This window comes from Cydia amplana, chromosome 20 (assembly GCF_948474715.1).
Source record: "Cydia amplana chromosome 20, ilCydAmpl1.1, whole genome shotgun sequence".
In the NCBI taxonomy this organism is placed as follows: domain Eukaryota; kingdom Metazoa; phylum Arthropoda; class Insecta; order Lepidoptera; family Tortricidae; genus Cydia; species Cydia amplana.
The window spans coordinates 4,066,737-4,090,778 of record NC_086088.1 but is presented as its reverse complement, the minus strand read 5'-3'; the positions used below and the strand labels follow the sequence as shown (position 1 = coordinate 4,090,778).

At 36.9% G+C, this 24,042-nt stretch overlaps 1 protein-coding gene across 2 annotated transcripts in view; it reads right to left on the bottom strand.

Moving 5' to 3' along the window:
* Positions 1 to 9,384: 9,384 nt before the first annotated feature.
* Positions 9,385 to 24,042, bottom strand: part of LOC134657456 (thyrotropin-releasing hormone receptor-like) — a 101,157-nt gene continuing 86,499 nt past the window's right edge. Inside the window, exon 4 of one of the 2 annotated variants that reach the window (XM_063513017.1) lies at positions 9,385 to 10,461. In XM_063513017.1, coding sequence (XP_063369087.1) covers positions 9,429 to 10,461 — 1,033 coding nt within the window. In that variant the 3' untranslated portion in view covers positions 9,385 to 9,428. Of the gene's footprint in view, positions 10,462 to 20,114; positions 21,345 to 24,042 lie in introns of those variants that run through there. The other variant, XM_063513018.1, reaches the window with a different exon arrangement.

Here is a 24,042-nt window from a genome sequence, read left to right as displayed (position 1 = left end):
GATGGCGCTAGCGGCGAGATAGATCGCGCAAGCGTTAGTCTATCACAGTTTCATGGCATGTATTAGACATTAGTATGCAAACCGCTCACTAGATGTCGGTGGCATCGAGATAGAACGCGCAAGCGTTAGTATTTCGTAGATTAGTTAAGTTCTAAGTTTGATTTTTGTTTATTTGATAGATTCGATAGGTAACACGGTTAGCTATACGAGGGGCGTTCAATAAAAAGTGAGAATGAGTATGTTATATACAACTTTTATTAAATGTTATTTTATTTTTCGACATAGTCACCTTTTAGCATAATACACTTAGTATATCTTTTTTCTAAACTTAATATTCCATTTCTAAAAAAGGTTTTATCTTGAGTACTTAAAAAATCTTGTACTGCAGCGACTACCGCGTCGTCGTCTTCAAATTTCTTGTCTCTTAGGTATTTCTTCAATCTCGGAAATAGAAATCACTAGGGGCGAGGTCTGGTGAATACGGAGGATGCTTAAGGATATCGAACCCAGCATCACGTATTGCAGCCATTGCAACGGCGGACTTGTGTGCCGGTGCATTGTCCTGATGGAACAACACAATTTTCGAGAGTTTACCTCGCCGTTTTTCACGGATCTCATTGCGCAATGTTGCTATTTGTTTGGCATATAAAGAGCCCGTAATAGTGGCTCCATGCTCGAGATACTCAATCACTACGACCCCTGTTTAAACTTAATTAGAGATATTATAAAGAGGATTGTTATTTTTTTAATATTTTGTTTTAAAACTATGATAAACAATTGATCTAACCATGTCATTTGTTTAATTATCCGACTAATCCTGTAGAAATGCCGAACGTTCAAACTTAAAAAAGTCGTTATAAGGCTGACTACTGGTGCCTTTACCCTATTTAATAACGGCGCGCAGTTCAATTTTCTCCATTTTCGCTAACGTACTCAACAGCATCGCAAAGAAATCGCCGTATTTTTTTTTAAAACAAAAAACAGTTAGTTTTTTTTTCATGGCAATCAGCTAGGTAGATTAGCTTTACCGGCCAGTATTTACTTTCCTAATATTTAAAGAGTTTGCATCTCATTCTCATTATATATTGAACGCCCCTCGTACAAAGTATCAGCTGCTCTGGGCACTTTCTATCTAGAGATACTCGGAGACTGATTACCTAGTAATTGAAACCGGTGGTTGCGTTCGTGCTGAGGGTGTTTGCTCCTGCATACTCTTGTGGGTCTGCACCTTTACGCGGGCAGTGTTGCCTTTTTTGTGCACTGTTACCAATTGTAAAAATCCGCTAAGTTCAAAATAAATCAGTAGTCGTTAACTTACTGTCTTTTGCTGATTGGAACGCCCCAACAATCCCGCCACTTACACTTACTATTTATTTCATCGAAATATATTAAAATCTTTATTTATTTATTTTTTATTTTATTGGTATCTTATTCTAAATAAGACGCGCCGTTTGCGTAAGTACGCAAAATATAGGATTACATGTGCTGCTGCGATAAATCAGGCTTCTTAGAATTATTTACGGCCTAGGGCGGTAAATACACATTGCCGAACAAATGTGCTCCTTATATTTGTTAAGCTTTAATTATTTAATATAAAGAGAGATTTGTGTCAATGCAATGTCAAATATGTATTATTCACTTAATTTTGCAACTTAAGTTAATGACAATAATGAGATATGATATTGAGTACCGTAAAATGGGGTGAGTAGGCGCAAAACTGACATTCAAACCTCGATAACATTTTATTTTTACATATGCAAACTGAATGGTGTATATAATAAATGTTCCGGACGTTTGTATTTTAGTTTTTATCTTATTTTGGGTAGTTCCATTTCATAACTTTGACGATAAAGAGGAAAACCCACCTCACCCCGTAGTGTCTCGTATTTGGGGTGAGAGGGCTTTTCATACAAAGGTGATTTTGGAAGAATGTAGGATCGATTTTTTTTTATTATGCGTATTACTATAGCTCCATTTTAAATTGGAATACATTATTTTTGTAGCAGTAGCCTTAAAATCTCTTCTCACCCCCCTCTCAAACCTTCTCTCCCCATTCATAACCCACCTCTCCCCGCGAAACCTACTCACCCCATTTTACGGTATTATGCTTTTGGTTGTAGACTTTGTAAATAATTATGCATAACAGCAACATCTTACAAATCTTTACCTTAAATTTTGTTTCTATAAAACAAACAGAAATATCAAAATGAGAGATAGGGACAAACAATAAGCGATGGTTGTTTTTTAGGTTTAGAAATTTATAAATAGTGCCATGAGTAGGTATGTAGTGATCTTGTCGGGTTTTGTAAATTATAACATTATCCAGTGGATAATCTAGCCTAGGCTAGATTTTTCATAGGACTTTTTGCTGGTGCCAGCGACTGCTGCCGTTGGGTTGGTCTTACAACAAAACTTACATTATCTTGTATATAATGTACATATAATACACTATATCCCTTTAAAAAAAACACTTCGACGAGATTGGTATCAAAATTAATATAAATGGTAATTGCGAAGGCCCGAGATATAGTTTGGCATTGTCCAGGCCGGGCTGATTAAGAAAAACGGCCCTTTCTTACTAGGCTTTAGAAATACGGCCCTAAACGTCTGGGATAATACTCTTGGGGCATTTTTGTAAGCTTTTTGGCGATATCATTTGGTATAGGTTTTTATTAAAACTATTTATTCCTTGTGAAATGGGAAAATATAGAACATTATTTTTAGATACAAATTTTTATACGTACCTATAGTCCCAGAATAAATAATAGTACTAGGTACAGAAGATTCACTCTCTAAAAAAACGCGTCTATTACAACAAATATGACCGCTAGGTGGCTCAAGCGCGGTTCCGTAGCGGTGCGCGGGAACTACTATGGCTAGACACCAAAATTGTTGTGGGCCGCATGTACTTTTAGGTACTTGTAGCGACGCGATGAAATAGCGGAGTGAGCCACGCCTGGTATAGTCATAGTGGTCCAAAAATACGTTGACAATACATTCTTAGGAATAATTTTCTTATATACACATATTTTACAACATGACACACAACACAAACATTTCGCTTACCATCAGGCCATTAGTCTGCTCGTTTTCCTCCTATATCATTAAATAAAAACCGGCCAAGTGCGAGTCGGATTCGCGTTCCAAGGGTTCCGGTTCAAGGGTTTTAACAATTTTTTGATGTGAAACGTGAGTGAAATGTCTTTAAAAAACCCGTAAGGGTCGGATCAAAAACTTAGTAATTAAATCCGGCTCACGCTTGACTGCACATTTCTAATAGGTTTTCCAGTGATCTATAGGTAAAGACCTATTTTCTGTATTTTTTTCAAAATTTTAGACCCAGTAGGTTCGGAGATATATGTGTGTGAAAAGGGGGGGAGGGGGGGGGTAGTCATTATTTGCCTATTTTCTTAAATTACTTCTAAACTATTTATCTTAAAATTATAAAAAAAAACATATTAGAGATTCTCACAATGAGCTCTTTCATATGATATATAACACGATATAGTTTGTTTGTTATTCACCCCCAAAAAGTACCCCCTATGTTTGAAATTCATTTAATTACGTTACATGTCCGTCTTTAGGTCACAAACTTACATATGTGTAACAAATTTCAACATTGGTTCAGCAGTTTCGGAGAAAATCGGCTGTGACAGACGGACAGCCAGACATACGAATGATCCTATAAATAAGGGTTCCGTTTTTATCCTTTTGAGGTACGGAACCCTAAAAAACAATGCAAATGCTTAGAAAATTCTCAGGCAAATAGTATCAAATATTCTGACCCACTTTTCTACAAACCGTTACAGTGATCCTTAACGCACACAGCTTATTATAGTTGAGGGCGGTTTGCGGTAGTAATCTAGGGTTAGGGAAATCCGCCTCGCGAGGCAAATGACACGCGCGAGCTCTCGATTTATACACAATTTAATATTATTGGATATATTTTAATGTAATAGTTAGCAATTTAAATTAGGTACGGGTATAAAGAAGCCCAAGATGGTCGCGATAACAAGTAAGGTACCTGCGCCAAATAAGGCCCGGGTTTTCTTTCCGAATTTCATACTTTATGAAATTGCGAGAATGACGCATAACTCGATAGATGATAAAACTGTTACCATTACGAGTATATACGCACAAAACGAAGTACCTATCCAAGTCGTTTTTTTATGTGACATATTACATGGCTATTAATAAAAAAATATATAAGGTAAATGTGGCTAATTCGGTCATAGGGACTATTCCGATCTTAAGTAATTTTAATGTCTGACTTAACCTTTTTACACGACTGCCCCAAAAAAAGAGTGTATTGTTTTCAGGGTTCATGTTTGTATGTGGGTATGTAAGTTTCTTTGTTACACCGTAACAGCTAAGTGCCTGAACCGATTTAGGTGTTTGAGATATCATTGGAATCCTTACGTCATCCCGAGTAACATAGGCTATGTGACGTCATCACAAAACCAATATGGCGGATTATGCATTGCAAATTGTGCAACCGAAACAAAAATAAAACTTATAAACCTATCGAGTTGGGTATTAAAATAAAGGATTTTGAAAGACGATTCTAAAACTGTACACAAAATATGGTTTAAACTATTCATTTGGTAGGACAAGATTTTACAAAATATAAGTATAACGCAAAGATAAATGAATTGTCTAAATCTATTGAATGGGATATTAAAAGAAAGGATTTTTTAAGGCGATCATATGAATATATATAAGTTATATGTTTAATTGTATCGTTGGAGAGAAAATACGAAATGTTCTACATCGCGCTAATGACATTTCTCTTTGCAGCTATATACGACAACGTCATACGTGGCGCTTACGTTATTTTCAATTGCGAAAGTGTCAAATACGAAAGGAACGGTTTGAACGATTGACTAGGTGAGCATTTCTCAAACAATTTGTACATTTCGATCACATCTTAGATTTCTATAAAAATTGGTATGCTGGTAAAGTACCTACATGAACATTTTTTCTGGTAACCAGATTTCCTTACATATTTGGTAACAAAAAAGGAATGTTTCATACAAACTTTCTTGGACATTTTGGGAAATATGGTGGAAATTGTTCAGCTTCATGTAGGTACTTTACCAGCATACCAATTTTTATAGAAATCTAAGATGTGATCGAAATGTACAAATTATTTGAGAAATGCTCAGGTACTCTGAATAAACATAATATTGTGCTGTTTATTATAAGATTTAACTTGAGACTTTGAATAGAAGACACTATTATCATGACTGTAGAAGGCAGTCTTTGATGATGATTTTAATTTCGCACGACAAATTTTGCAAATCCCGGAGCACACGTGCTACTGTTGTGAAACAATATTTTACGAGAAGCAAAGACTGGGAGCTTAAGACAGATGGGCTCTTCCTGTGACTTCCACGAGTATTTTAATAACGAAAGCCGAAGGCCGAGCTCCGCGTAGGGCCGAAGGCCCGAAGCGTAAGAAAGGTGCACGCTTTTTGCAGTTTCCCCAAGTTTCTTAATTGTAAATACCGAAGGCCGAGCTTCGCGTAGGGCCGGAGTCTCGGAGCGTAAGAGAGGTGCATGCCTTCTGCAGCTTCCCCAAGTATTAATTGCGAAGGCCGAAGGTTCGCGTAGGGCCGAAGGCCCGGAGCGTAAGAAAGGTGCACGTTTTTTGCAGCTTCCCCAAGAATCTTAATTGCGAAGGCCGAAGGCAGAGCTTCGCGTAGGGCCGAAGGCCCGGAGCGTAAGAAAGGTGCACGCTTACTGCAGCTTTTCCAAGTTTCTTAATTGCGAAGGCCGAAGGCCGACCTTCGCGTAGGGCAGAAGGCCCAGAGCGTAAGAAAGATGCACGTTTTCTGTAGCTTCCCCAAGATTCTTAATTGCAAAGGCCGAAGGCCGAGCTTCGCGTAGGACCGAAGGGCCGGAACGTAAGAAAGGTGCATGTTTTCTGCAGCTTCCCTAAGTATCTTAATTGCGAAGCCCGAAAGCCAACTAATGGGAAATAATTATGTAGTTGCAGAGATATTAAGCCATATCACTTTTCAATACGTCCGGTTTTTGGGTCCGACCTATTTAGGTTTTTAAGCACGTTTTATGCTAACATATCAAATATCAACATGATGAAAGCTCCTTGAAGCAACTTAAGTGCCTTAAATCATATAAAAAATGTGGTTGGTGTGTATGGTCACTAAAATGTATAAAATAAAATAAATTAATTAAAAATTAAAAAGCACGACTGCAGTTTAAGAGCGAACTGAAAAGCTAAAAATAATTTTTAGTTGTGTTAGGTACTCAACTTAATGAATTTAAAATATAATATATAGGTAAGTGTTCTTTCAGGGTCGTAAACAGCAAACGGAAAAGTTTAGGCTCATTTAGGGTCGTGACTGTATCCCCCCCTGTGTCCCCGACTGCATCGAAATAAAATATACAGGTACAGTCACGACCCTAAATGAGCCTAAACTTTTCCGTTTGCTGTTTACGACCCTGAAAGAACACTTACCTATATATTATATTTTAAATTCATTAAGTTGAGTACCTAACACAACTAAAAATTATTTTTAGCTTTTCAGTTCGCTCTTAAACTGCAGTCGTGCTTTTTAATTTTTAATTAATTTATTTTATTAAAGCCTTTTGTCATATTCTAATATGTCACGTACGCATAAGCCATCACCATTGGTAGGTAGGTACTGTAGTAGGTACTCGAAACTAGCAAGGTAGGAAATATACTCCATACTTTGAAATCATACATGTTATAACGCTTATACAAGGTGCTTTCTGTAACAGGAGCAATAAATTAAACTGTAGGCTGTCCTCCTCAAACTGACCAACATTTGTTCAGCAACTTTTGAAAATAACCATGTTTTGATTTTTATTACACTTTAAAGTTTATTCTAAGACGCAATGTATTGCCAATTTTGTTATGTTTAAAGCGTGACAAGCTACGTCAATCACACTGATGTCAGCGTACATTGAAGGCAATATTTATTTTGTATGAAAAAGAGGAAGTGTAAAGAATTCATATTTTTTAAAAGTTGCTGAACAAATGTTGGTCAGTTTGAGGAGTACAGCCTTTAGTTTAATTTATTCCTCCTGTTACAGGAAGCACCCTTAAGCGTTCTTGGCTGTGAGTTGAGTCATACTCAACTCAACTTTATCGGATTCGAGGGTTTTTGGCCAAAACAAAGACGTATTTTATTTAACAATGTATTGAAATGAAACACTCGTATTGGTATAAACAATAATATGTTTAATATACCATCACATGAAATAGGCAGTGTCATTCATATATTTAACATGGAATTGATATTGATACATACATATATATTTAGTAACTATATTATATTTTGAATTTATATAATTATTTACGTTAATCATCTTTTGCAACGCACATTTAAAGTGCACGGCAGTGTAACAGCAAAGTTTTTAATTTTACAACATATTTTTGGTAAGATTATGCTAATTCAAAAAAAAAAATCTTTTCTATATAAATGATAACAAGTTTGTTTTAAATAAACTATTAGTATCTAAAGTAAATTAAAATTATTGTCAGAAATTATATTTCGGTAAGTGGACTAGTACGTATACCTCTAACCTCTAACGCGGAATGATGATGATGGTCCCTATGACAGTTTTTTTTTCTTTAAATCTCTGTTGATTGGCCTTCATTTAAAAATAATTGAAGAAATACCTTAATATTTTTTTTATATGTTACATTAAATGTTACATTATTCAATTACTATAGTTTGTCAATGGACTGTCTCATTTCAAACATAGACAGCGAGAATCCTACTATCTTTGTCTTACACTAGTACTAGCACCCAAAAGAAAAGGATGAGTATAGTTTTTTTTTGTTTTTATTTACTGACAAATTGGTTTGACCAACTATATATGTGCTAAACTTCCAAAATAATATGTCTTTAAACATTTAACGTGACAGCTACTCTTTACAAAAATAAACTGTTATAGATACCATCGCAAGAGGTATACTCGTATTTCTATTAAAAAAAAATTTTTTGAATACGGGTTTTTTTTTGTAAAATATTTCTATCTGCTAAAATTTTACAATCGCAACAACTCATAAAAATATATCTGAAAAAGCTTTTCAAGCCAAAACTGTAATAAAATACATACATTTTAATTCGTCTATTTATAAGTCTGTATAAATGCATTGTTTTACTTGGCACACCGCCAACGCACCATACTCTACTAGTACACCACATAGTCTTTCTATTCTAGAAGATCCTATTTGCATACGAAATTGCGTGTACATAAGCCCTTCTAAAATAACGAGACAAAAACTCATTTTGCTTGACCACAACTTTTAGGAAACACATGTGACATTGTTTTCTTAGTTTGTTAGCTCAGATCATTCCAAAGGAAAACAGAAAATACTAAGTCTTTAATAATAATTATGATGATAAAATTATAGTACTTTAATATAATAAAATATATAAACTGTTATGCCACTCGCTCACAGCTCGTTTCAGGTTATGGGCCTAGAATTTTTTCACTCGGTAAGTCACTTTTAATTTTTCTTTTTGTAGCCTATGTGTATGTCCCACTTCTGGGCAAAGGCCTCCTCTCTCCTTTTCCAATCCTCCCTGTGCTGAGCAAGATCCCGCCAATCCCGCTAGAATGCATCCAAGTCGTCCCGCCATCTGTGGGGATGCCAGTTAGTGGCCATTTTGGCCCATCTGTCATCATGCATCCGGCAGACATGTCCAGCAGGGATGTTGCGGATGCCGATTTTTTGACATCCGCGGATGCGGATGCGGATCCGGATTTTTAAAGGCTCACATCTGCGGATGCGGATGCGGATGTCAAGATAGGTACATAAAAAACATCAAATATTACATTTTAGTAATTTTTATTTCAAAAAACCGGCCAAGTGCGAGTCGGAGTCGCGTTCCAAGGGTTCCGTACATGAAGTCCCACTCACGCTTGACTGCTAATTTCTAATAGGTTTTTTTGGCTAATGACTAAATTACCTAGCAGTAGACTAGAGCACTTACGCTGATGCTAAGACGTTCCTGTACCGACCTGTTCCACATCCGCATCCGCATTAAATCCGCATCGTTTTTATGCGGATGCGGATGCAGATGCGGATGTTGAAAATAATGCGGAAGTTCCGCGGTTGCGAATGCGGATGCTGATATTCGCAACATCCCTGATGTCCAGCCCAGTCCCACTTTAGCCTGACGGTCTTCACCCCAACATCAACGACTCGAGTTTTCATATTTACCCCTTAATAAAGTTTTCTTGTTTATTCGACTTTTGCGAGTCTATCTGTATAATGGACTATCAAGATTTTGGAGTTTCAAAGTACATATATATACCTTTAAAAATCCATCAGTATACAGATTGTATTCGCAAATTAATTTATCCATACATTACCACACATTACTAAAAGTTGTGATCTAGCCTTTATACAAAAACTAACTCTAACCTTACACAAAACTTTCTTTACTTTTAAAGTCGTATACAAATATATTTTTGCTCTCCCTATCTTGGACCGGTACACAGACAAACCTATTCTTGCCTTCACTCTTCTCTGTTACATCTAGAGTTATAGAATACACGTTATTTGTCTTAACATCTAAGTTCAATATTTGTATCTGTTTATTGTTCTCAATGGCAGTGTCTTCGTCTTGGCAGTTATGTTCATGTACTTCTACTTCTACTTTATTATCGTTAAGTTCATTCATTGCTGATATGAATTGCATGCTATTGCGTCTTGTATTTACGACATTAATAATTTCTCCTACTTTTAACTGTTGGACAGTAGACTCTGTTTCTTTTTTCTTTTTTCTGTCTTTAATTATATTCTTTTGCGAGCTTGTCCTATTACTATATCTCCTCCAGAAAGAATCAGAGTTGTGTTGACTGCTTGAGAATCCGGTTGAGGTAGTCGTATTAAATGTATCTCTCCTTTGCATATTCTCTCTCAAGCTCCTCCCACAATTCATCAACTTATTTATTTTTAACAGCTTCACGAACCCCTCTCTAAACTTCGACGACATCAAATTGTACAATATCGGGTTTATCGCGGAGTTCAAATACAGCATTACTCTACAAAAATACAAAAGTATATAATACCCATCTATACCTAACGACATTATTGTCTCGGGTGGAAATACTATGATCCACAGTGTAAGAGCCTTGAAAGGCAGTAAACAAAGGAAGAAGGATAAAACGACAGTTCCCAGCATTAAGATGACTTGTTTCCTATATCTTAGAACGTTGTTTGTGTTGTTGTTGTTTTTGGTGTTCTGTGCGATGATGACGGGATTCTCCATGAGGTTTTTGGCGATGACGCTGTAGAGGACGAGCAGTACGCCGAGAGGGACGATGAAGAAGACGGCGATGGTGAGGATGAAGAAGAGGGCCGACCAGAAGGTGTCGGCCTGGGTGAGGCACACCGGGTGCTCCGAGCCGTCTTCGTAGACCTCGTAGGTGAAGGTAGCTACGCCGAGGATGGGGCTGTGAACATACAGTATCGATTTAATTATTCTTGATAACTTTATACCCGTGGAATTCTTGTTTATTCAACAGGGGATATTATTCCTCATTAGTCAGTTTTAATAATCTTCACAAATTCTCTTAGGTAATTCAATTTACAGTACTTAAATTGTGTTGCGCTGATAGAATCATTCATTTATATGCTTGTATGTCGAAATAAAACTCTGTGCTCTTAATTAGAATATTCCGTCAGAAATTTAATTAATTTAAATAACACAACTTATGAAGAAAGTATCTTTAATTCTATCAAAAAAATCCTTAAAAAAAGGCAAAAAATTAATTTTAGCGAAATTGTCTCCAATTAGCTAATTTATTTACAAAATTAAGTCTAGCTTTCGTAGCCTCACCAAAAACAAAATTATGCTAATTTTTCATGTTTCTCAGTAAAACAAAGTTCCTACTTGGATTAACACTAAAGGCAGTTACACCTTTTTTAAAGTGAGGTAGCTAGTATTTCATCTCGACACAAAGAGGCCTTGGAGGCTCAAAATTACATTTCTTCGGAATTATTTTGGTTCTCGAGGGACTTTAGATATTACATTACATACGTGTAGGCAAATTTACTTTGTTGCTTCAAGTACCTTGTTTAGATGTAAGTAATATGATTTATGATTTGATAAACTTAACATTTTATGTGAGAAAATATCGTGGGGACGAAAAAAGTTGTTGATTAATATGACCACAATAGCGACTCTCTATAGGATTTAGAAATTTGATAATTTTTTTTGGAACTTAGGCAGAATAACATAAAATTAATAGTGAGATTAGTGAGGTAATAAGTGGTTAACTAGTTATTGCAACTTGGAAACATTATTCGTCCGATGTTTCATTTGGCAAATGATCATTTTGATCGAACGTGATCTTTCTACAAACTGTGGAATTTTGGAATATATGTGACGTTATCTATGAAAAGGGACCTTATTGTCGATGGCGCTTACACCATTATTAACGATGCTCCGGTATAAATAAGTACGAAGCCACGCGACGCCGTGCGGCGTAAGCGCCATCGACAATAAGGTCCCTTTTCATAGATAATGCCCCATATAAGGTAAACGTACTAGTGCTCGACATGCTAATGCCCAATAGATGACACCCTGCTGTCACCTCTATTGACAATGACTTAAGTTTCAAGATGACATGTACTGGGACCGTGACGAGCACTAGTACGTTTACCTTACACAAATCGAACCTAACCTATATGGCATCTACAAGATGTCTATTTCAAAATTTTCGTTTTGATCAAATGAAACATCAGACAAGACCGATACCGGTATAAAGGATGACTCACGTTAGACAGCGCGGGGCCGGGCCGGAGCTTCCGACGTTTCGTTTTTAGGGTTCCGTCATAGAGAAAAAAATACATAGAGTGCTCACTCCATACATCTGTTTTAGTACCAAAAAGACTATTAGCATCTAGCATCGAGTAGCGGAACTATCAGTACTGCTACTTGACAATAGATGTCGCCACCGACCGGAAAGTCTTATGCTGTTGAGATAAGACTTTCCGGTCGGTGCTACATCTATTGTCAAGTAGCAGTACTGATAGTTCCGCTACTCGATGCTAGATGTAGACACTGAAATTAATAGTCGTTTTGGTATCAAAACTGATGTATGGAGTGAGCACTCTTGTCTTACTATATTTCTCTATGGTTCCGTACCCAAAGGGTAAAAACGGGACCCTATTACTAAGACTCCGCTGTCCGTCCGTCCGTCTGTCACCAGGCTGTATCTCACGAACCGTGATAGCTAGACAGTTGAAATTTTCACAGATGATGTATTTCTGTTGCCGCTATAACAACAAATACTAAAAACAGAATAAAATAAAGATTTAATTGGGGCTCCCATACAACAAACGTGATTTTTGACCGAAGTTAAGCAACGTCGGTACGTCGGGCGGGGTCAGTACTTGGATGGGTGACCGTTTTTAGGGTTCCGTAGCCAAATGGCAAAAAACGGAACCCTTATAGATTCGTCATGTCTGTCTGTCTGTCTGTCCGTCTGTCTGTCCGTCCGTATGTCACAGCCACTTTTCTCCGAAACTATAAGAACTATACTGTTGAAACTTGGTAAGTAGATGTATTCTGTGAACCGCATTAAGATTTTCACACAAAAATAGAAAAAAAACTATAAATTTTTGGGGTTCCCCATATTTCGAACTGAAACTCAATTTTTTTTTTTCATCAAACCCATACGTGTGGGGTATCTATGGATAGGTCTTCAAAAATGATATTGAGGTTTCTAATATAATTTTTTTCTAAACTGAATAGTTTGCGCGAGAGACACTTCCAAAGTGGTAAAATGTGTGTCCCCCCCCTGTAACTTCTAAAATAAGAGAATGATAAAACAAAAAAAAATATATGATGTACATTACCATGTAAACTTCCACCGAAAATTGGTTTGAACGAGATCTAATAAGTAGTTTTTTTTTATACGTCATAAATCGCCTAAATACGGAACCCTTCATGGGCGAGTCCGACTCGCACTTGGCCGCTTTTTTTGCTTGTTTTGCTCTATTTTTTGTTGATGGTGCGGAACCCTCCGTGCGCGAGTCCGACTCGCACTTGACCGGTTTTTTTATGGAAGCGCCACGTGATCACCGATCGGCCGTCATAGAAAATTACATGCCGGACCCCTAGGTCAGGGCCGGATCTAGGGTAGAGCGAGTGGAGCGGCACGGCCCGGTCTAGCGTGAGTCATCCTTAAATACTTTTTTAAGAAAACGCCTATAAACTTTTTATAAAAACAGGCAGTCTCCCATACATCGCATCGGCATCCAGTTAAGTGGCAGCCGCCATTGTCCCAGTGATAATTTACTGAAATGATAACGTCCATTGTTCCAACGCGGTAAATCGCCCCCTTAAGATTAGTGGAAGCGTGAATTGCGACCGAAGCCGCATACATCGCTTGTATCAGAGATGAGTAAATAATAGAAACCATCAATTTCCATACGAAGTTTTGTTCTTGTTAAAGAATGCATGCGATTAATTATCACGATGCCTGCTGTTAAAGTTAATGCCACTGTGCGAGCGGGACAGCAATATAAGGTAATCACGGTTCATATCCCGGTCGATATAAGTCTAATAATGAGAAACTCAACTTTGTCTTAGATCAGTTCTTATTTCTTGCTTGTCTCTTTAAGTTAACAATGGATCCAGTAAAGGAACTCCTCAGCGCAAGAACATCGTATTAAATACTGAGAAATTATACAAAGTCCAGTCTATATGTATTGCAATAAGGTTGAAAATAGAATGACCTTCTGGATTTAAGACATGTAGATTTTGAGAGTTGATTGTATTTGTTAAAGGAATTTACATATTACACTTTATTGCGGTTTCTGTACAATCGTATTTAGTTCAAGTGTTAAAGGGAAAATATTAACGGCTGAATTAAGAATTTGAGAATTTAAACTGTCCAGACATAGTGGCTAAATAATACGGTTTAGAAAACTATACAGATTTGATGAACACACAAGTTTTCTCTCCTGTGGACGATAGTTAACAGCATGTGGTAATGATTTTATCATACTCATCCAAATAAAAGGAGTAATTTTTCGTTAAATAAGAAAATTAATCTGTATAGCTCTGAACTTTTGGGTATGTCTACAGGAAAGACGTGAACACAGTTTTGTGTTCGACCCTCACTCATTTTCGAGCACTAATTAGTGCACGAGTAGCATTCGTGATACTAAAAATACGTGAGTAAAACCGTATAATTAGCTTAGTGTTTGAGAATCTTGGTTTTTATTTGTTGCAGGTGAACTTGTACTCACACGCTAGAACGGTCCGGTCCGGGCCGATGCTCCCGACACTTCGTTTTCTATAACAGGTGATCGCGGTGATTACGTGATGCATTCTATGGAAAACTGAAGTGTCGTCGGGAACCTCGGCTTGGACCCGGACCGTCCTAGCGTGAGTCATCCTTTATGGAACGTGATGCGAACTTCAAACTTCAAACTTCAACATTTATTCAGCAAATAGGCCACAAGGGCACTTTTACACGTCAACATTGAATTTACATACAAACAAAACAAAAATACATCAACAATCATAAAATACAACTAACAGCAACTACCAAATCAAACTAACGTATTACGCGTTTTTACACGACTGCCCCAAAAAAAGAGTGTATTGTTTTCAGGGTTCATGTTTGTATGTGGGTATGTAAGTTTCTTTGTTACACCGTAACAGCTAAGTGCCTGAACCGATTTAGGTGTTTGAGATATCATTGGAATCCTTACGTCATCCCGAGTAACATAGGCTATGTGACGTCATCACAAAACCAATATGGCGGATTATGCATTGCAAATTGTGCAACCGAAACAAAAATAAAACTTATAAACCTATCGAGTTGGGTATTAAAATAAAGGATTTTGAAAGACGATTCTAAAACTGTACACAAAATATGGTTTAAACTATTCATTTGGTAGGACAAGATTTTACAAAATATAAGTATAACGCAAAGATAAATGAATTGTCTAAATCTATTGAATGGGATATTAAAAGAAAGGATTTTTTAAGGCGATCATATGAATATATATAAGTTATATGTTTAATTGTATCGTTGGAGAGAAAATACGAAATGTTCTACATCGCGCTAATGACATTTCTCTTTGCAGCTATATACGACAACGTCATACGTGGCGCTTACGTTATTTTCAATTGCGAAAGTGTCAAATACGAAAGGAACGGTTTGAACGATTGACTAGGTGAGCATTTCTCAAACAATTTGTACATTTCGATCACATCTTAGATTTCTATAAAAATTGGTATGCTGGTAAAGTACCTACATGAACATTTTTTCTGGTAACCAGATTTCCTTACATATTTGGTAACAAAAAAGGAATGTTTCATACAAACTTTCTTGGACATTTTGGGAAATATGGTGGAAATTGTTCAGCTTCATGTAGGTACTTTACCAGCATACCAATTTTTATAGAAATCTAAGATGTGATCGAAATGTACAAATTATTTGAGAAATGCTCAGGTACTCTGAATAAACATAATATTGTGCTGTTTATTATAAGATTTAACTTGAGACTTTGAATAGAAGACACTATTATCATGACTGTAGAAGGCAGTCTTTGATGATGATTTTAATTTCGCACGACAAATTTTGCAAATCCCGGAGCACACGTGCTACTGTTGTGAAACAATATTTTACGAGAAGCAAAGACTGGGAGCTTAAGACAGATGGGCTCTTCCTGTGACTTCCACGAGTATTTTAATAACGAAAGCCGAAGGCCGAGCTCCGCGTAGGGCCGAAGGCCCGAAGCGTAAGAAAGGTGCACGCTTTTTGCAGTTTCCCCAAGTTTCTTAATTGTAAATACCGAAGGCCGAGCTTCGCGTAGGGCCGGAGTCTCGGAGCGTAAGAGAGGTGCATGCCTTCTGCAGCTTCCCCAAGTATTAATTGCGAAGGCCGAAGGTTCGCGTAGGGCCGAAGGCCCGGAGCGTAAGAAAGGTGCACGTTTTTTGCAGCTTCCCCAAGAATCTTAATTGCGAAGGCCGAAGGCAGAGCTTCGCGTAGGGCCGAAGGCCCGGAGCGTAAGAAAGGTGCACGCTTACTGCAGCTTTTCCAAGTTTCTTAATTGCGAAGGCCGAAGGCCGACCTTCGCGTAGGGCAGAAGGCCCAGAGCGTAAGAAAGATGCACGTTTTCTGTAGCTTCCCCAAGATTCTTAATTGCAAAGGCCGAAGGCCGAGCTTCGCGTAGGACCGAAGGGCCGGAACGTAAGAAAGGTGCATGTTTTCTGCAGCTTCCCTAAGTATCTTAATTGCGAAGCCCGAAAGCCAACTAATGGGAAATAATTATGTAGTTGCAGAGATATTAAGCCATATCACTTTTCAATACGTCCGGTTTTTGGGTCCGACCTATTTAGGTTTTTAAGCACGTTTTATGCTAACATATCAAATATCAACATGATGAAAGCTCCTTGAAGCAACTTAAGTGCCTTAAATCATATAAAAAATGTGGTTGGTGTGTATGGTCACTAAAATGTATAAAATAAAATAAATTAATTAAAAATTAAAAAGCACGACTGCAGTTTAAGAGCGAACTGAAAAGCTAAAAATAATTTTTAGTTGTGTTAGGTACTCAACTTAATGAATTTAAAATATAATATATAGGTAAGTGTTCTTTCAGGGTCGTAAACAGCAAACGGAAAAGTTTAGGCTCATTTAGGGTCGTGACTGTACCTGTATATTTTATTTCGATGCAGTCGGGGACCTGTGAATGGGAAAAATTCAATATATCAAGGTCCCCGACTGCAATCGAAATAAAATATGCAGGTACAGTCACGATCCTAAATGAGCCTAAACTAAAGCCGAAGGCAGAGCTTCGCGTAGGGCCGAAGGCCCGGAGCGTAAGAAAGGTGCACGCTTACTGCAGCTTTTCCAAGTTTCTTAATTGCGAAGGCCGAAGGCCGACCTTCGCGTAGGGCAGAAGGCCCAGAGCGTAAGAAAGATGCACGTTTTCTGTAGCTTCCCCAAGATTCTTAATTGCAAAGGCCGAAGGCCGAGCTTCGCGTAGGACCGAAGGGCCGGAACGTAAGAAAGGTGCATGTTTTCTGCAGCTTCCCTAAGTATCTTAATTGCGAAGCCCGAAAGCCAACTAATGGGAAATAATTATGTAGTTGCAGAGATATTAAGCCATATCACTTTTCAATACGTCCGGTTTTTGGGTCCGACCTATTTAGGTTTTTAAGCACGTTTTATGCTAACATATCAAATATCAACATGATGAAAGCTCCTTGAAGCAACTTAAGTGCCTTAAATCATATAAAAAATGTGGTTGGTGTGTATGGTCACTAAAATGTATAAAATAAAATAAATTAATTAAAAATTAAAAAGCACGACTGCAGTTTAAGAGCGAACTGAAAAGCTAACATAACTAAAATTATTTTTAGCTTTTCAGTTCGCTCTTAAACTGCAGTCGTGCTTTTTAATTTTTAATTAATTTATTTTATTCTCTTATAGTTAAGTAAGTGTGATGTATTTGTATAGCCAGCAAAACCATTAGCTTAGCACACCTGCATACATATATTATTTGTATTATTTTCAGAAATGCTAATTAAGCTAATAACTTTGCTGACCTACCTATCTGCTAAGGTAATACGGTCTGACGACCGGTCTGGCCTAGTGGGTATAGTGACATTAGTGACCCTGCCTGCTAAGCCGGTGGTCCTGGGTTCGAATCCCGGTAAGGGCATTTATTTGTGTGATGAACACTAATATTTGTTCCGGAGTCATGGGTGTTTTCTATGTATACAAGTATGTATTTATCTATATAAGTAATAAGTATGTATATCGTCGCCTAGCACCCATAGTACAAGCTTTGCTTAGTTTGGGGCTAGGTTGATCTGTGTAAGATGTCCCCCAATATTTATTTATTTATAATTTATTATTTAAATGACAACAAAAAGTACCATCACGCTCCGCGATTGTTACGCCATTTCGGGTTCTAGCTATATTGGACATTCCATAGTGTAAGTGTGGACCAACCAATTTAGCTAGGACCCTAAATGGCGTAACAATCCCATGTGGTGACTGTACCATCGCCCACACTCCTAACTATACATCGTTGGACCTTATGCCTTTTGTAATAAGGTCCACCGATGTACAGTTAGGAGTGTTGCTGTTTGTACACTGCTACGAACAAAACCATGTACCTAAAGGCTCTTTTCACTTATTACCTATCCTCGTGGAGTCGTGCCGCCCACCATACAAAATTATAGCCAAGTTAGAACCTATTGTTGTATTGTCAATTAGGTTGAATTTCATATGTTCGAAACTTTTACGAGACAAATGAAATGCTACCTACTTTGTTTTTAATTAAGGTTGACATTCTATCGAAACGAGTGTACATCCTAATGTACATTGGGCGGCACGAGGCTATTATGCGATATTTAATTACATTAATCAGAAGCTGAGTTCGCGTGAAATGTAGGCGCCATCATTGTTATGCAGTGATTAGCTTCAGCTGCTGATTGCTCTGTCGTAAATGCCGCGTTACGGCGTTTATGCTGCCAAGCGGGATGATTAACTCAATGTGTTGTCTAGTAAATAGATGGAACTTGTAAGTTATAAGAGAAACTCGCAGTCACTCTGCCTACTTTGCACCACACTAGGTAAATTGTGCTGCAACGGTTTTCAAGCGGAGTCCAGACGGGATCAAATCGACCGATTTGATCAGAAAAGAAATTGGCGTCGATCTCCAGTTTAATCATCAATTTCAGTTTTATGGCGATATTGGAGCAGTCTAAATTAAAAAAAAGTGCGCTCGAAGGCGAATACTGGAGGCACAAGTTGGTATTCTTGCGTCCGCACCTCCATTTTATTGGTAATATTGATCATAACAGCCAAATTGGCGTTTGCGTCCGCACGTCCTGATTTGATCGGAGAAGTTCATCAGATTATCGAAAAATAGTCCTCGTCTGGACACGCCTTTACACATTAAAATTATTTTATATTCTTTGGCTTTAAATGTTCAGATTTTTTTGGCACTTTGGCCGTTCCGTTATATCTAATGGCGTATGTAAGTACAGTCACCTGCTGTTACACAAAGAAGGCCGCAAAAATATATGACACGATCTTATTTACAGAGCCATCAGGTTGTAAAACAATTTAACAACTTTATTTATTTATTATTATTATTATAATCATGTAATAGTATTATGTCTGTGTAGTCTATATTTAATATACGAATATCTTTTGCTTTTGGAATAAACTTGTTTATTTTTTGTCCAAAAACATCACGATTTATTCACGAGCAGCGAAATTCGCATGAAATTATCGTTACATTGCAGCAATTAGCTTCAACGGTAGCTCATTGTTCTGTCGTAAATGCCGTAATACGGCGATTATGCTGCTAAGTGGGGCCGTTAACTCGATGTGTGACTGTATTCAAATACTCGGGACTTTGCTTGATATTGTGATAAAATTATTAATTTAAGGTCACATTATAAAACGAATTCAGGTTTAGGGTAATAATCTATAACTTTGGAGTTACTTACAGATGCATAAAATGATTATACATATCTCCTAAAGCTACAGCGTTTGCTGTGCTAAGTTTAGATTTAACATTTCATAGATATATTTTTTATTTAATAAATACTCTAATTAGTAAGCAATCAATCATCAATCTAATATCAACTACTAAGTACTACGACTAAATGAAGTGGTTACTTTGCCCATCTTACTAGTCATATACAAGTTTGCCCACCGTTTTAAACATTTATGAGTATATTTAGACAGTATTAGACTTTGCTTTTTGGCATTCATATGTTACAGTTTATTGTTAATATTTAGGTACGTTAAGCTGAAAAATATAGGTCGGTACTTACTTACCATAATTCAAAGCTAAAACTTCTAAAACGCTACAAAAGAAATCAAACAATGTTATTATTTAGTTTCATAAAGTTTATAATTATAATCAATCAAAGGCTTTTTAATTCATTCTGCTCCATATATTATATTTCGTAACAAATACCTACATCTAATAATACTTTTAGAACACTCGTCGAAAACCAGACGAACCATAAACATTAATAGATCAAAGGCATTTTCAGAAACGTAAAATATGATACCAATTTGATTTAAATATCAGTACATATTTTAAACAATATTGATATTAAATTATCATTTTCTACATACATCCCAAGTACACGATAAATTTTATTTCCCAATTTAAGCTATATTAATGGCTCTAATATTTAAGTAACTAAAGAGCTTGTTACACCTTCCTAAATTTAGTAAATGTCGAGAGGGACGCCGCAATTCGTGAGACACGATAAAGGTATTTCCATATACAATAATATCGAGGCACGACTAAGCTTTTTCTTCAAAATTAAGCCAATAAAGACCAAGCTATATCATATCACACGAAACTTTCAGGACAGTCGTAGTCGACACTCCTCGACTTCACCACGCAGTCTACTTTAATTTTATGCCTCAGTCTGTTGCTTTCACACTCTATGCTCTTCGCTTTCGCACTGTTTATTAGTACGCTGCGCCGTAACGAGCCCCGGCCGTCCAGCTCGATGTCTGGCCGGCTAACACTAACATCATCCATGTCGGACCGATCCACCGTCGCCACTTCAACCATACTGCCCTCACTCCGCATCCTGTTTATCTTAGTCACCTTTGCACCACACACCGGCTCCGACTGCTGTCTAATAAATCTCTTATTCAATAACCTATCAAAGAAATTAGTATTAACTTTAACCGTGTCAGTTTTGTCTAAACTTCCTCTATGGAACAACTTCTTCAAACTGTTGGTCGTGCGCGTCAGACTGCTGCTGGTCGTTGACCCGGTCGTCCTGTTTTCCACGCTTTGATTTCTAACAGCTACCTTTTTATAACAGATGCACACTTTGCAGAAACCTATTCTAAATTTGGACGACATTAGATTGTACAATATAGGGTTTATAGCGGAGTTAATGTATAACATTATTCTAGAGAAATAAAGTACGCTGTACCACGTTTCTGGGTTCATACTCTCCGTCCATTCTGACGGTGTTACTATTATCCATAAAATAAGTATTCTATACGGCATAAGGCATATGAAAAAGCATAGGACTACAGTTCCGAGCATCAGAATCACTTGTTTCCTGGCTCTAGCGTTGTAGGGATCGACAGTCTTATTCATGACGACTTTGGAGGCCGCGGTGACGAGGTTTTTGGCGATGACGCTGTAAAGGACGATCAGGATGATGAGGGGGAGGAAGTAGAGGAAGACGATGACCATGAGGAAGAAGCTGATCTGCCAGGAGGAGCGCGCCGGCGTGAGGCAGTGCGAGTGCGCGCCCTCGTCGCTCGAGTCCTCCGTGTGCTCCGCGATGCCCAGGATTGGACTGAAACAGAAAATTTTACTAAAGACTTTCGTAAGAAATAAAGGTCTAGGAGTTACTGAACATTTGAGTTTGATGAAACAGTTTTACATTTACAAATAAGCTTCTATTTTGTTTACTCAAATGGAAAATGATTCTCCTATAGACCCAGAAGATTTGAAGGAAAGTGATAACGTTAGAATTTGCAGATGTCAGCAAGTGGGTATTTGTTGACCTGCAAATTGCATACTATCACTTTAGGACGTTCTCACCAAGATAGAACCAAGCTTTAATAAATAACCATGCCCCGATGCAAGAAATAGTTACTTGTGCGCACATATTGCTGACATGACATACATAAGTCTTTGTTTTGCAATGAAAATAATAGAAATGTGTTTGATGCCAGTGCTATCCCGGTAAGATTATGGTCACTTGACAGTTACTACAGAGTGGTCAATTTGCAAATTAAGTATTTAAATTATATGTACAAAGGTCTACAGAATTCTAATTAAATGAATAGGGAAATTATACAGATTAAGAATTACGTTTGACAGGACACGTATAAGTACGTTAACTTGTTTGATAAAATGAATTCACAGATTATAATTAGTTGGCCCAAAAAATTCTTATCATGAAACATTTTTTATATCATGTCAAACGTTTGAATATAATTATTATAAACAAGAGTAAGTCACATCGAATTTCGACGGAAGAATAAAAAATAGTCTACAGATAAAAAGAATAACCATAAAATAAATTCCTAGAAAGCACATTGGAAAAGAAACAAGCAATTTCCACGACGTTGTCTCATCTAATAATTTGGATCAACTGAAACAATCGTTCATTCGTTCATTGAATGAATGGAGAATGGGCATTATTGCGACTTGTATTGCGAGTTTGGGAAGCAACACTGGCCGAGTTTTTGTAAGTAGTTGTTTTTTGATACTTTGTTGACTTTTTAAAGCCAGGCCTAACTTATTAAGCCCTATGAACAATTTGCACTCAAATAAAAAACGTTTACATTTGTAAAGTGTAGGTTCTAATAGTGTATTTATTCAAATTAAACAAATTAAAACTAACAAAAATAAATTAAACAAAATAAACTAATATTTAAAACTTTCGCGTTTTGAACACATATTAACTCACATTTATAGACGGGTCTATCGCGAAATTTATTTAATTAGGTACCTTTCATTTATTGTGAGTTAAAATAAACTAAAACTAGGTCTACCTAAAAAGTAAAAGCCTACTAATTACTTGATCAATAAATATCTGCATGGCCTAGTTAATTTTAATAAGGCTTCTTGGAATGTCCGATGTTAAACCTAATTCATGAGTAGAAAATTAATAGTGTAGGTAATCTTAGAATTGTAAAGTTTGATAATTTAGCTTATTCCGTGAGCTTTGTATTCGCTCCACTCACATGACCGAGTCTGACTAGCAAAAGTAAATCGCATCTGTTTTAAATGAATACGCCGAAAACGAATAGTTATTTCTACACTATAAGAGTCACATTTCAAATGTCAAAACTTGCGTTAAGACTTAAATGTAGCGGTCATCAAACTGAAGTGTATAAATTTTTACGTACGATTTGGTATCCCATCGAGTTTACGACATTAGTTACGGGTTTTATAGTTTGGATGTCGGCTGTTGACGCTTGAATAGCGATAAACTGACATTATAGCTACATTAAATTGTTTCTTATACTCTCATTAAAGGCAGAGGGCAGAAGCTCTTAAAATAGCCACTTACATTTACAATAGACTTGGCCAAATTGATTCGACAATAATGAAAATATAATTTGTAAGCCTTCAGTAGGTACTTATTTCGAAATGCTAAGGACCTATAATATTATTTTAATTATTTCCTATAATTAGAATTTTATTGCGTTGCGTTGTGCGTAACGATCTTTGTTATTATGTAAAATAACTTTTTATTGGTATTTATTTGTTTTGCACAATAATTATAATAACTGTCGGATTGATCAACTGCCACTTAACAACATTGCCCATTCTCATAACTGTGCAAAACAGTGTTCATTGTACGAAAATTATACAGGAAATTCTGAAAAGGCGTAAAGTACTAATACTACGAGGCGCGTGACCCCTTTTTGTATAATCCCAGAAAATGACAATAAAATTATAGTTACAGAGCTGTAAAAATAAATTGCTACGAATAAAGCTTTACGAGTGTGATGTACGGACAAACAAAGCGATGTACACGATAGCTGTCACATATAGTTTACATTGAACATAGATATACGAGATTGCTAGTCTTTATAGGACTACTATGATGATTATTTTTCTAAAGGTGCATTCACACCGTATTTACTTTTTGTAGGGCAACGTTTCCAAGTGTTACTGCGACACTAGGTATAGTCGAGTCGTTAGCTTTATAATTATACTAGCGACCCGCCTCGGCTTCGCACGGGTTAACAAATTATACATAAACCTTAATTTTGAATCACTCTATCTATTAAAAAAACCGCATCAAAATCCGTTGGGTAGTTTTAAAGATCTAACCATACATACAGACAGACAGACAGCGGGAAGCGACTTTGTTTTATACTATTTAGTGATAATAAAGTTATCGTTGCCCCACAAAAGTTAACTGCGGTGTGGATGGACCTTAACGAGTGGTAACTTTGCCCACATAAAAGTGTAAAATAAATGTTCTAAGATAAAATTAGAATTACATATGGATACGGATATAGTAAGTTAAG